General features: G+C 42.2%; 2 protein-coding genes across 3 annotated transcripts in view; one reads left to right on the top strand and one right to left on the bottom strand.

Moving 5' to 3' along the window:
• The window catches only part of LOC113003780 (xyloside xylosyltransferase 1-like), a 95,073-nt gene that overhangs the window by 21,808 nt on the left and 58,743 nt on the right, over positions 1 to 14,522 (bottom strand). The gene's annotated exons all lie outside the window — the stretch shown is intronic.
• Positions 11,344 to 13,346, top strand: LOC120356944 (histone-lysine N-methyltransferase SETD1A-like). Its single transcript, XM_039445881.1, has 2 exons — positions 11,344 to 13,073; positions 13,157 to 13,346. The coding sequence occupies exon 1, from the start codon at positions 12,102 to 12,104 to the stop codon at positions 12,624 to 12,626; it is 525 nt and encodes a 174-aa protein (XP_039301815.1). The 5' UTR covers positions 11,344 to 12,101; the 3' UTR covers positions 12,627 to 13,073; positions 13,157 to 13,346.

Genomic DNA, 14,522 nt, shown 5'->3' with positions numbered 1-14,522 from the left:
AGGTGGACACTGGGACTGGATTTGGAGGACACCGGCATACATGATAAGGGAAGAAGTAAAATGGGAAAAGATGAGGACGAGAACGGGAAGAAGAGCAATCGAATACGAAGAAAAATTAATGTTAGGAAACAAAAGTGAGCTCGCGAGAAAATGCCTGATGGAGATAAAAAAAGGAAGGAAAGAGGAAGGATCAAGATGGAAAGGGGAAAGAAAGAAGTTTTTTGAGGAAAGAGGGTTTGCAGCAGAGAAAATAAAGAGAAGAAGAGAGGGAGGGAAAGATGTAAAAGGGGAATTAGAGAAGAGAGACAGAGCGATGCAAATGCAGGAAGGGAAGCGAGGATAAGAGAATCGAGATTCAACAAGATGTACCAAGAAGTAAAGGTAGATGGATTAGCAAGGTACTTGAAGGAAAAAGGAAAGGAAACAAGAATGGTGAGAGTCGCTAGATTCAGGATGGGGAATGATTTAAGAGAAGGAAGATATTGGGAAGAAGAGGAAAAAAGGAAATGCAGAGGATGCGGAGAGGAGATGGAGCACGTGCTGAAGAGATGCAAGAGAAGAGATAGTCCGGGGGTCAGAAGGAAGGTGAGCGAGATACTGCAAGAGAATGGAGGAGGAGAGGAGTGGATGAGACGGATGATAGCAAGATGAAAGAAGTGGAGTGAGGAGACGGAGAGGGAGTCAAAGGAGAGAGCGAAGGAGAGACGGGAGGCAATGGGAGAAGAATTGGGTTGAAGTGGAGGCGACAAGAAAAAGTAAAGAAGAAAAATGTAAATAGACAGGAAGTGTAATATATGTATTGTAATATAGAGATAGCGGAAGTTCTTGTAATACCGAAAGGGATATGCAATAAAGATTTATATATATATATATATATATATATATATATATACAGGGTGATTCAGAACGACCCATGTGTCCCTGCAAAGACGTGTTCTTGAGTAAATTCTGAGACGATTTTTCCTCTACGAAAATTTTATCCGACGCTTACTTTTTGAATTGCAAGAGGATAAAGTTAGCAAATCATGGGCCGCGTACACATGGTAGACAGAGGCGGCGCAACTCACCGTCCGACGGGGGCGCTTACGCGGAACACCCTTGCGATCACTGTTTGACAATTATACTACCGCACGAAAGCATAAAACACATAAGCATACGCGCGCATACACACACACACACACACACACACACACACATCTCTATCTCTGTCTGTCACTTACCTTGTAAAGATTCGACGTTTTTACTGTTGCTACTTGAATGAATTTCACGATCGTGGAAAAGTAACATAAAGACCACTCACGTTCTTGTGTGACAAATTAACGTCGAGAAATATATTAAGTTTGTTACTCCTGTAAAAATTGAATCGCAAAACTTGTTACAATTTCACGAATTTACTCACACACTTGATGGATAGCACAAAAACAGCACAAGAAGTTTGCAAACGATTCTATTATTTTATTATTATTAATCAGTATTAATAGTTAATTTTAAGTCGAATAATTACTCAACTTGAAATCACTTGAAATAAGAACGCGCAACATACACAACCCAACCTGATTTGACGCGAAGACTACTGGCGCCTGTATACCGCGGGAACGCTTGTCGCGCGGCAAAAAATGACGCGGGGTCGCGGGGACGCGGGAACGTTTGCGCGGCAAGCGTTCCCGCGTCCCCGCGTCGCACTTTATCGCGCAGCAAGCGTTTCCGCGTCCAGTGTGCAGGACCCATATGCTCGATGACAACAATCAAGCAGATTGAGGTTCTGAGAATCAATACAATCTGATTTATCGGTCTCCTGTAATGTGATGCAAGATGATAAGTCAAGCTGCGACTATGAGCGCGTGAATGACTTTGCAGCATTTATAATGCCAATGAACCAATGCTTGCTATTAGCTTGTAGGGTATTGTAGCGAATGTCACAAGGTTTCAAATGTCATAATTATTTTTTACAATATTTACTGATATTGTAAAAAATATTGAATAAATTATAATTATTTAATTTTGATGTTAAATTTAATATTAATATTAATATTAATATTAATATTAATATTATTATTAAATGTAACTTTTTTCTTTATTTGTGAACTAAATTATTTGCGAAAACGGGTTGTTCCATGAAATGAAATATTTGGTTGCCCTGAAAAGGGCAGATCAATAATTATTTGATTGCTCTGAAAAGAACAGATTATTTTGTAACGTCTATTTTTTTTATAATAAATGTTCAAAATGTCCGCCTTCCATTGTGATGCATGCTCTCATTCGTCTCAATAAATTTGTCTGCATTCTCTCCATAACTGCATCCTCGATGGACCAAACGGCATAATGAAGCTTGTCATTTAGTTCTTCAATTTCCTCGGGAAGTTGCCTGTATATTTTTTCCTTGCAGTATCCCCACAAGAAAAAATCTAATGGGTTAAGGTCCGGGGATCTTGCGGGCCAGCGTATCGGGCCATATCGACCCATCCAACGTCCGGGAAATTGTTGGTTTAAAAAATTTGTAACGATTCTGGCGTTATGTGGACCAGCACCGTCTTGTTGAAATATTATTTTATTTTGATTTGAGAGCGGTACTTCTAGAAAATTTGGTAGATTTTCTGTTAGAAATTCCACATATGAAGCGCCATTTAGCGTTTCTGACAGAATTACTAGACCCAAGATTGTTCCCATAATCTCAGCCCAGACGTTCAATTTCCAACGAACTTGAAAATTTCTCAGCCGCGTCACTCGCTGATTCTCGTCGTTCCATACGTGCATATTGTGCGAGTTCAGAACTCCTTCTCGTGTAAACAGCGATTCATCGCTAAATATTACATAAGAAAGAAGTTCTGGATCTTCATCAACTCTTCTTAGAAAGTCCTCGCAAAATCTCATTCTCTGAGGATAATCTTCTTCTCGTAGGTGTTGCACGCGGCTGTAATAATAGGCGTGCAATTTTTCTTCTTTCAAGATTCGCTGTACGGTAGAATATGACAATTCGTGTTGTCGAGCAATGTCCCGAATACTTATTTCCGGTTCTTGCATAATAGCACGAAGTACCGTTTCTTCATTTCGTACGTTTCTTGCATAACGTTGTCTACCAGTGTCATTCTTTTTTGGTAAGACGCTTCCGGTTTCGTGTAGTCTTTGCGCTGCCTCCCGTATAACATTTGGCAATGGGTATCTTGGTCTGTACGGATACAGCTCGGCGTATCTTCTTGCAGCAACATAATATTGCCCGTGACACTTACCAAGTGCTATGAGCATATCATAATATTCTTCCGTAGTGTACGCTGCCATCTACTTCGCTTTTCTTATATTATTCGCTTCTATTAGAATAGTAATCGAAGAAATATTGATTTATGGATCGATCGTTCCACTGTATTTATCGATCTTCGCGTGGGGTCAACGCTCCCCACTTCGCTCCTCGCGGCCAATCCGCTCCGCGACACGCAGAAGCTGAGTGGTCACGAGAAACGGAGTAGGGAGCGTTGACCTCCCGCGAAGCACGGATAAATAGGGAGGAACGTGTAACGACCCGTCTTTTTCCGCGCACGGGGCGGTGCGTGATTGCGGACGGACCAGGGCGCGGAGGGAGGTCGCCAAGAGAAACTAGACTTAGTGGCTTTAGGTGTTGAATACAAAAGTACGTTTATTTCGCGTTGGTTCTGTACAAAGGGAGTGGCTTGGCCACGACGCGCGGACGGACGGATGGCGGTGACGCTCGGACGGACGCAACACAAACTTAAAGGCTACGCGCGGACGGACGGACGAGAAAACGGAACGCGCGGACGGAAACGAACGGTATTTACAATGGTCGGTTTTTCCGCGGTCGGAATCGCGCTATTGTCGCGGCTGAGTTCGCGGAATTCCGGCCTCGAGTTTTCCGAGAACTCGAAGCCGGTGTTGACGCGCGCAGACCGTGGCCTTGCTGAAGGCCGTGGCCACGGCCGTAAGTGACGCGCGCTCGGTGCGAGTGTACGCGGAGCGGGGATTCCCGTCGCGAGCGGTTAATACCGCGGTGTTCGGCGGTGGTGATCGACTCACGCCAAGAGCCCTTGGTAGAGGCGCGGAACTCCACACCCCAGGTCGTGAGTCGATACCGTAGTGAGGACGGCGGATCGGGAATCGCCGACCAGGATCTCCTGGTGGAGCCCAAGATGTACTTGAGCCCGTTTCTATCGGCGGTATCGGGATTAGCGGAAGGCTCTTGCCAAGACTGCTTGGCGGAAGCTAAGGCTCTTAACTCCCAAGTGAGCGCTAGGATGGGCTTCTTCCGGATCGGAGAGTGGACGGAGAAGAAGACCGCTCGACTCTCGGAGCGGCGGCGCTTATATACCCGAATCTCGAGAGCAGGGACGGTGCGGGGGTACGGAACGGTACGGAGTCGGTGGGGGTCTCCCCGCTGCTCGAGATCGGTCCGGCGGTCGCCACTCCGGTCGAGCGCGTGCGGAGATCTGTCACGCAGACCTCACGTGCGGATGCGTCAACGCGCGCTACGCCGGTGTCGGAGTATATTTTCGGCGCTATGCGCCAGGTTTCTGCTGTCCGGCGGTTGTTCGGCCGGACAGCCCGGAACGATGGACGGTCCGAGGGGGGAGCGGAAAGGCGGTTCGTTACAAACGATTCAGCCGTGAATCAATTATCCTTCGATTCCTGCGTACAGCGAATCTTGAAAGAAGAAAAATTGCACGCCTATCATTACAGCCGCGTGCAACACCTACGAGAAGAAAATTATCCTCAGAGAATGAGATTTTGCGAGGACTTTCTAAGAAGAGTTGACGAAGATCCAGAACTTCTTTCTTATGTAATATTTAGCGATGAATCGCTGTTTACACGAGAAGGAGTTCTGAACTCGCACAATATGCACGTATGGAACGACGAGAATCCGCGAGTGACGCGGCTGAGAAATTTTCAAGTTCGTTGGAAATTGAACGTCTGGGCTGAGATTATGGGAACAATCTTGGGTCTAGTAATTCTGTCAGAAACGCTAAATGGCGCTTCATATGTGGAATTTCTAACAGAAAATCTACCAAATTTTCTAGAAGTACCGCTCTCAAATCAAAATAAAATAATATTTCAACAAGACGGTGCTGGTCCACATAACGCCAGAATCGTTACAAATTTTTTAAACCAACAATTTCCCGGACGTTGGATGGGTCGATATGGCCCGATACGCTGGTCCGCAAGATCCCCGGACCTTAACCCATTAGATTTTTTCTTGTGGGGATACTGCAAGGAAAAAATATACAGGCAACTTCCCGAGGAAATTGAAGAACTAAATGACAAGCTTCATTATGCCGTTTGGTCCATCGAGGATGCAGTTATGGAGAGAATGCAGACAAATTTATTGAGACGAATGAGAGCATGCATCACAATGGAAGGCGGACATTTTGAACATTTATTATAAAAAAAATAGACGTTACAAAATAATCTGTTCTTTTCAGAGCAATCAAATAATTATTGATCTGCCCTTTTCAGGGCAACCAAATATTTCATTTCATGGAACAACCCGTTTTCGCAAATAATTTAGTTCACAAATAAAGAAAAAAGTTACATTTAATATTAATATTAATATTAATATTAATATTAATATTAAATTTAACATCAAAATTAAATAATTATAATTTATTCAATATTTTTTACAATATCAGTAAATATTGTAAAAAATAATTATGACATTTGAAACCTTGTGACATTCGCTACAATACCCTACAAGCTACAAGCAAGCATTGGTTCATTGGCATTATAAATGCTGCAAAGTCATTCACGCGCTCATAATCGCAGCTTGACTTATCATCTTGCATCACATTACAGGAGACCGATAAATCAGATTGTATTGATTCTCAGAACCTCAATCTGCTTGATTGTTGTCATCGAGCATATGGGTCCTGCACACTGGACGCGGAAACGCTTGCTGCGCGATAAAGTGCGACGCGGGGACGCGGGAACGCTTGCCGCGCAAACGTTCCCGCGTCCCCGCGACCCCGCATCATTTTTTGCCGCGCGACAAGCGTTCCCGCGGTATACAGACGCCAGTAGTCTTCGCGTCAAATCAGGTTGGGTTGTGTATGTTGCGCGTTCTTATTTCAAGTGATTTCAAGTTGAGTAATTATTCGACTTAAAATTAACTATTAATACTGATTAATAATAATAAAATAATAGAATCGTTTGCAAACTTCTTGTGCTGTTTTTTGTGCTATCCATCAAGTGTGTGAGTAAATCCGTGAAATTGTAACAAGTTTTGCGATTCAATTTTTACAGGAGTAACAAACTTAATGTATTTCTCGACGTTAATTTGTCACACAAGAACGTGAGTGGTCTTTATGTTACTTTTCCACGATCGTGAAATTCATTCAAGTAGCAACAGTAAAAACGTCGAATCTTTACAAGGTAAGTGACAGACAGAGATAGAGATGTGTGTGTGTGTGTGTGTGTGTATGCGCACGTATGCTTATGTGTTTTATGCTTTCGTGCGGTAGTATAATTGTCAAACAGTGATCGCAAGGGTGCCCCGCGTAAGCGCCCCCGTCGGACGGTGAGTTGCGCCGCCTCTGTCTACCATGTGTACGCGGCCCATGATTTGCTAACTTTATCCTCTTGCAATTCAAAAAGTAAGCGTCGGATAAAATTTTCGTAGAGGAAAAATCGTCTCAGAATTTACTCAAGAACACGTCTTTGCAGGGACACATGGGTCGTTCTGAATCACCCTGTATATATATATATATATATATATATACGAGGTGTGTTCAAAAAATACCGGGAATTTTCGTTTTTTGAAAAAAATATTTATTTATTCGTCTACATTAATGTTGTCGCCTTCAAAATAGTCACCATTAGATATTATGCACTTATGCCAGCGCTTCTTCCAATCCCCGAAACACTTCTCAAACTCGATCTTTGGGATAGCCTTTAGCTCTTTCAGCGATGCGCTTTTAATGTCATCTATGCTTGTAAAACGACGGCCCTTTAAGGTTCTCTTTATTTTTGGAAATAGGAAAAAGTCACACGGAGCCATGTCTGGCGAATATGGAGGCTGGGGCATCATTACAGTATTGTTTTTGGCCAAAAATTCACGAACAAGCAATGAAGTGTGAGCAGGTGCATTATCGTGGTGCAAAGGCCATGAATTGTTTTTCCATAAATTCGGGCGTTTTTTTCGGATCGCTTCACGTAAACGGCGTTGAACTTGTAGGTAGTACTCCTTATTGATCGTTTGACTCGTGGCAAGAATTCATGATGCACTATGCCATTAAAATCGAAGAACACAGTGAGCATAACCTTCACGTTCGACCGCACTTGTCAAGCCTTTTTCGGTCTTGGCGAGCTTGAATGTCTCCACTGGGACGATTGAGCCTTAATTTCGACGTCATATCCGTAAACCCATGTTTCATCACCTGTTATAACACGTTTCAGTAATTGTGCATCGTTGTTGACTTCATTTAATGATTCCTGAGCAACTTCCATTCGCCGCTGTTTTTGTTCAAAATTCAACAACTTTGGAACAAATTTTGCTGCCACGCGTTTCATACCCAAAACATTCGAAAAAATGTCATGGCATGAGCCAATTGATATGCCAACATCATCAGCGACTTCTCTGATTGTGATTCGGCGATTGTTCATAACCATTTCTTTCACTTTTTCGACGTTTTCATCGGTTCTTGATGTGCTGGGGCGTCCTTGGCGTTCGTCATCTTCAACGTCTTCACGGCCATCTTGGAAACGATTATACCACTCGTAAACTCTTGTTTTACTCATAGCAGACTCACCATAGGCCTTTGTTAACATTTCACACACTTTGTTACACTTTATGTTATTTTTTACGCAAAATTTGATACAAATTCTTTGATCCATTTTTTTTCAGAAACGAAAATCGCCGAGCTCATAAAAACACGTGTAACCTTAGCGGCTGCCACAGACAAAGTAAACAATGAATAGAGCTCAACATTTCAGCATACTTCAACGGCATGTATACCAACATAAACAAAAAAAAATTTGACTGTCGGACTCTCCAAACCCGCGAAATTTAAAAATTCCCGTTACTTTTTGAACACACCTCGTATATACATTAATCTTACAAAGTATTTATTATTATTGTTACGTTAATTTTTAGTTTTAAAAAATACAAGATTGAATATGACAATACAAAAAGTGCATTTTTATCATAAAATTGTACAAATTATGACCCGTGATTTGACAAAATTGTATGGACAATTTTGTCGAAACGCAGTAAAGTTATTTCTAAAAATATTAAAGTACATATCAAGAAAAATTAAATCTCTAATTTGAGTACGTACATCGCGATCAAGTTCACTATAGTTTCCTTTTAACGTTAGTTTTATAATATCGCGATCTACGTAGCTTTTTGGAAGTTTCAATTCTGTTTCTTTGATTACATATTGGGCGCACTCGTTTACGATATTGCTTAAAATTTTTAAATGTTCTGAATAAGCATCCACGCACTTCATTACATTATCTAGGCCCAGGAAGGTGGTTTTCTGCATCACGATTGCTACGGCGTAGAGTTTCCGTTTCTTCATGGGTGGTGCTGAACCTTCGACCTCCTCGCTGATATTTTCCGCAGAATCTGATTTTTCTTTCTCCTTGTACGTCAGTAATAGCGACTTTGACTCGTAGGATAAGGTAAAGATGACTGAAATATTTTTTATTACTACAAGTTCCGGCTTGAATTTGTTATTTGCGTTCAAGTAGTTGCTCATGAATCCCATGTTTTCTTAAAATTTCAGCCACGATTCCGCATCGAAATATACTCCGTCAGCGTTGCTCCCATTTAATTTCACTACAGGCTCAAAGATTCCCTTTTTAGTAGTTTGCAGTCCTACGAGTATTCTCTTCGTATGCAAATTGTTGAGTCCATACGTTGTTGTCAGTAACATAGAAAAGCGTTCGCTTCTCTCCTTGTCGTTATGCATCTTGCTGATATCGGGAATCTCTGTTCGCTTTGCAGAGTTATTAATAACTTGCTTGTTGACCATCTTCTTTTTCTTAGTTTGTTCTAATAAACGATAAATTGATGAAAAGTCACAGGACTAACAGTAATAAAAACACAAGATTACTCTCTAACGAAGTTAACACTTTGAACGAGGAGACTCGAATGAATTTCAGTACGCGGTATCGTTGATCACATCGACTCTGTTTGCAATGTTGCAGCAATATAGACACGAGTCTGCGCGCGCAACTAAGAAATCAAAAACATTTTTAGATTTTTCTAAATTTTCTAACAGTAATAATCTTACAGCAATATGATTTAAAATATCACGAGGATATGTCTCGACTATAATACGACGAAGACATGATTGTGCGCACATACGATAACTTGTTCGGACATGTGATAACTTGCTTGAACATATTACTTCTTGACTTTCCAGATAAATGACTTCCTTCACTTCCAATATCAAAAATATCGCCCTTTGCGGAGAACATGATTTTTCTCTAGTATGGTAAACCAAAGATTAAACTTTATTGAGCCTTTCGTTTTATCGACAAGAAAGAATGTCAAAAAATGTTTTTAGATAGAAGAGTTTAAAGTTTGATTTTAGCCCAATTTTTAAAATATCAACTTTGACGAGAGTATGATTTTTCTAATCAAAGGATAGAAAACTAGTATAAGATTAATCTACGAAACGAAACTTTTGTCTAGCAACAAAAAAAACTAGATAGGTCTAAGTAGAAAAATCAGAGTCGAGAGAAGGCGGAGTTGCCGAGATAAATTTTCCATTTTTTTTTCTTCGCTTTTGAAAATTTTAGAAAATACAACGTATAAATGATAAGTTACACGAAAGCTAGGCGTTAGTTCAGCTTCCGTACTCTCCAGTTGTAAGTTGAGAATGTAAGTTGAGAATTTTGTTGTACTACGACAAGCGTTGTTGTAAGTGCAATTTTTATGGCGAGTGAACAAGTTTAAATAGTAAAAATGTTGCGCGACGATATTGTTAAATTTTTATCATTGCGTGTTTTATACAATAAAATAGTATATGATCACTATTTTAAGAAGTTAACGCGTGACGATGAGGCGTCGAACTACGCATTGTTCCACAAGTTCGCTGGAGATTACTCCAGCACATTGCTGTGCGTTATGCACAGGCTGGGGCACTGTAATGGCAACATGACGTTATAGAATATAATTCGACGTCACGTTGAAACGCGACGACAGAACAAGACGTTTTTCGAGAATAATGCGGGGGGCCATATAGCTGACTTTCTGCGTCAAAGAGAAGGTAAGTTGATGTAAATTTAAAATCGAGCATATTAATGTAAGTGTTTTAAAATATTATTTAATTATATTTATTTTTACAGTTGTAAGACACGTAGCCAGGGTTAAGTTGCTACCACCTCGTGCAGTGCGCGCCGACGACGCGCAGAAGAGAAGCTTCAAAGTGCCGTAGCAACCCGTGAATAACTCTGCGTACAGTAAGCATGAGACACACGCCGCGCCACCTCGTAGAGAAAATTAAATATTCAAAGTTTTATCAAATATTAAATATAAAAATTTTCTAGGAAGACCGCGAATTAAAGTCGCAAACTTAGATGCGGAGGCATCATCTCCTTGGTACAGCCCGTCGTCAAATCATCAGGTAAATTTCAAAAATATCGTGTTATAAAGTTATTGTAATAATAGTGTTACGTCTGGCGAGAAAATTATTTTTCCGCGCCATCCGTACTAATAATAGCCTAATTAGAATCCGGAAACATCCTCCGATCAATTAGATAAATCCCACATCGGTATCATAAATCGATATCGCTCGATTTCAAATCACATACGGCTTGGCTACATCGCGGTGCCGCCCCTCGACGCGCAACACCCACGAGCGTCTATCGGCGCGAGACAAACATCGTGCGCGCCGACCCCTCGGCTCGCGACCCCCTCTAATACTGCCAAGCTCCGCGCGTTGGAATTCTATTCATCTTTCCAATTTAATATAAAATATTAGGAACGGCAAATTTATAATTATCGAAACATGATCCACTCATGGACGCTTCCTACTGCTGCGCCATGTAACTCTGATCGAAACAACTCTAAAATCGCGGTCAATAAAAATGCCAAACGATTTTGAATCAATTAATCTCTTACGAATAATAATAAAACCTTAACTTTTTATACGTAAAACTACTGCATGTGCTTGGCGCTATCGCCTCGCACACTCTCAATTATAATATAATTTCTATTAAATTCTATTAATTTTCTGAGCACTGAATTTCGCGTCGGGGCTTGGTATGCGGTGCCCCCGCGAGTCGCAATCCCCGGAGAAGTCTACAAGCGCTCGCGCGAACTATGAGCGCAAGCCGCGCGGTCGCGGAGCGGGGCGGGCTTCTAAGGGCCACACGTTACGAAAAACTATCGCTCCGAATTTTCCGCAAACCTGAGGAATTGTCCCGCGACACCTCTTGCCCATATTCTTGCCTATATAAGGAGAGAAATCGGAGTTCGAAATTCAGATCAGTCTTGTTGGTCGAGCGAGAATCGCTGTCATTGGCGACCGCTAACGTTCAGACCTCCAGGTACGATCGCAGCGACGGGAGGGTTTTACTCCTGACGAAGACGTTGGTCTTCGGGGTGGCCCCGGTCGGATCGCCTCTTTCCCTCTCTCTCCTTCCCATCAGAGATCTTGAGGGTTGAACCACACCTAGCATTAGCTAGAGTGTGGCTTCACTCGTTTCTCTGCCTCCCTTTCTTTCATCCGAGCGTTGGAGAAGACTCGCGAAAGCGACTCTCCGACATCTCCTCCCTCTCCCTCTCCTACGGCGTCGAAGAAAATTCGCTAACGCGACTCTTCGACACCGTCCTTCTTCCTTTCCTATCCCGTCGAGGAAGACTCGCTAGCGCGACTCCTCGACGCATTCACCGTCTCCCCTTTTACCGAATAATATCCACCTCCAAGGGGGCGTTCTAACGGGTGCCCACTCCAACCCAGCGGATTTGTCTTCCATAACGTATACTCAATTAATAATTCGTCTCACTAAAATTCGTAGATCACTCGCACTTCTCTCTCTCTCTTGCGTTAAAGTCGTCTCTTCAGAAGACCGGTAAGTCAACAACTCCTTTATACATTCACGTGGCAATCCTTCTCTCATATTAACTCTACCATGTCTCTCTTGAAGCACATATGGGCAAACGCAAGGCACACCGCGCGTACGCCGGCGGCAGAAAGCGCTTCTTTCGAAAAATGATGCGGGAGCTCCACGCATTCGGAGATTTTGACCCTTCAGCGTTTCCGCCCCCACGCCTAAGCCCCTTACCCTCACCGGTGGAGGTAGAGGAGGCTTTGAACACCCACGACCGTTCAAGGCCGGACTTGAGCGAAGGTGAACCTCCGGAGGAGCCGTCTGTTAACCCCTCTGCCGTTAAGCCCAACGATTCGGAGACCTCGCGACCAGACCCAGCGGCAACTCCCAATAATGCAGTCTCTAGCTTTAAGAGGCGCCGGCCTGCACGGGGAACCGTCGATTTCGCTCCAGCGCGAATTATGACCCGGCCCTTGCCCCTGTCCATCGCTGCCAGGAAACCGATGAAGTATCCCGCAGCGATCTCCCGAAGATTACCGACCATTGTCGGGGATATAAAAATTAGATTAACCATAACTAAAAATCGGCACGGGAACATCCGTTTTACCCGCAGTCAACTTATGTGACCTCAGTCATTTCTTTATATGTAACCACGTAAAAATATATATACATATTCAATCTATCAAGCACGCTCTGTCATTCATTTAACCTCACGCCAAATTCAATCACGCATGCTAAAACGCTATTACATTTTCTAATTTTACTGCTCATTAATCACCTAATAATATATCTCCCCATCAATACCTCCTATTTTCCAATAAGGAATTTGTCGCGTATCCGGGCGTGTTGTCTAACGATTCGGATCCGCGACTGGTGACAGCTGCCTATACCTCAGAGGTAAAATCCAACCAAAGAACAAGATCTACGTTCCGGATCGCAACCTCGCGAATCCGCGGACATAACAATAGTAATAATAATAACAACTGTTATTATATTTTTAGATGACCATGACGATACTCGAGATAATTTTGACGGAGTTCCATCCTCAGCTGATAAGGCTATATTCAGTCCAGGTAAGTTGTAAAAAATAGAACTGGAGAAACTAACATATAGTTATTTAGCATAATTAATAACAAAATATTATTTTTAATGCAAGCAAACAAGACGGAGGACGAAAAAGAAACAGAGGAAAGAGCGACGCAGGAGGAGGAGAAGGAAACCGAAGAGAAAGCATTAAGACAAATAGAAGAGAAGGAGGATACAGACGAAGATGAGGAAGAGGAGGCGGAAGATCAGAAGAAAGAGAAAAATAAAATAGAAGAAGAAAAGGAGCAGAAAGCGATGGAAGATGAGGAAGAAGGAGATGAAGAGCAGCCGAAGAAAGGTGATGACGTGGAAGTGGAGATTGATGAAAAGGGGGTAGAAAATGACATCGAGGAAAGAGAAGTCATAGTTGCTTTGCCAGAGTATGATGGTAACTATTATTAATATTATTATTAAATTATTTTATTTCGAAGTCATCTAAACAAAATAATGTATATCATCTAAAACAAAATAATTTTAGATGATATACATTATGGCAATATCTTACCATGGATGGCATAATTAATATTACTAGACGGAGAAATATCGCGGGGTAACTCGGTGAGTCACCTAGTATATTATATCTTTTGTCAGCGTTTTTGTGTATTAGTAAAAAAGAAAAAAAATAAAACAATATAAGACAACAATGATTAATAAAAATATTTAATCTTTTAATTCAAACCGGCGCTGGACTTGCTGAAGCTATAATTGGAGGAAACGCTAGTGGAGAATTTCTCCACGATGCTGCAGAGAATGTAGCCGAACAATGGTCTCAACAGCAGCAACATCAGTCGCAGCAACCACAGTAGCAACATTCTCAGCAACAGGTGCAAGGTGCAGAGCCACAATCGCAGCAGCAGCAGTCGTAGCAGCAACAACATCCGGTTAGTAATAGATTTAATTATATAGAGCTGCAGACGGAAAACGAGTGTAGATTTAGGAATTTTGCTATACTCAGGAGAGAGGCGAGTTTCACGTCCAGTGCTGCAGGGTGCCAATACCGTACATTGGCTGGAAAACACGTTCCGCGAAATCCACGCGTACACGAGAAATTTGAACCGACGGATTACATAAGACTATTTTTCAATTTCGAAAGTTTGACGCTCGGACCGGCGGGGTTGTCGTTTCGTCCTGCGCGCGACTTGACATACGAGGACATATGGGAACTCGTAAGTTTAGTAGCAAAGCAACGGCGGAATCAAAGTCACGGAAACTTTTAACATCAAGGTTTTTAACGTTGCAGTACCGGTGGGGCGTGAAAAGATATTGAATCCGTTGACGCATGAGGATGTCAAATGATCGATATTAGAAATAGTAAATGACAATAATTTATGTTTTCCTTGTTCATTTGTAGCCGCGCGAGTCCACTGCGAACGTGGAAATCTTCGAACGGGATCGCGTCACGAAATGTGGGAAGATGTAAGATTCCGACGTTCCTC

Source organism: Solenopsis invicta, chromosome 2 (genome assembly GCF_016802725.1).
Source record: "Solenopsis invicta isolate M01_SB chromosome 2, UNIL_Sinv_3.0, whole genome shotgun sequence".
NCBI lineage: Eukaryota > Metazoa > Arthropoda > Insecta > Hymenoptera > Formicidae > Solenopsis > Solenopsis invicta.
The sequence above is the reverse complement of the archived record's forward strand: the minus strand, read 5'-3'. Positions and strand labels throughout refer to the sequence as shown.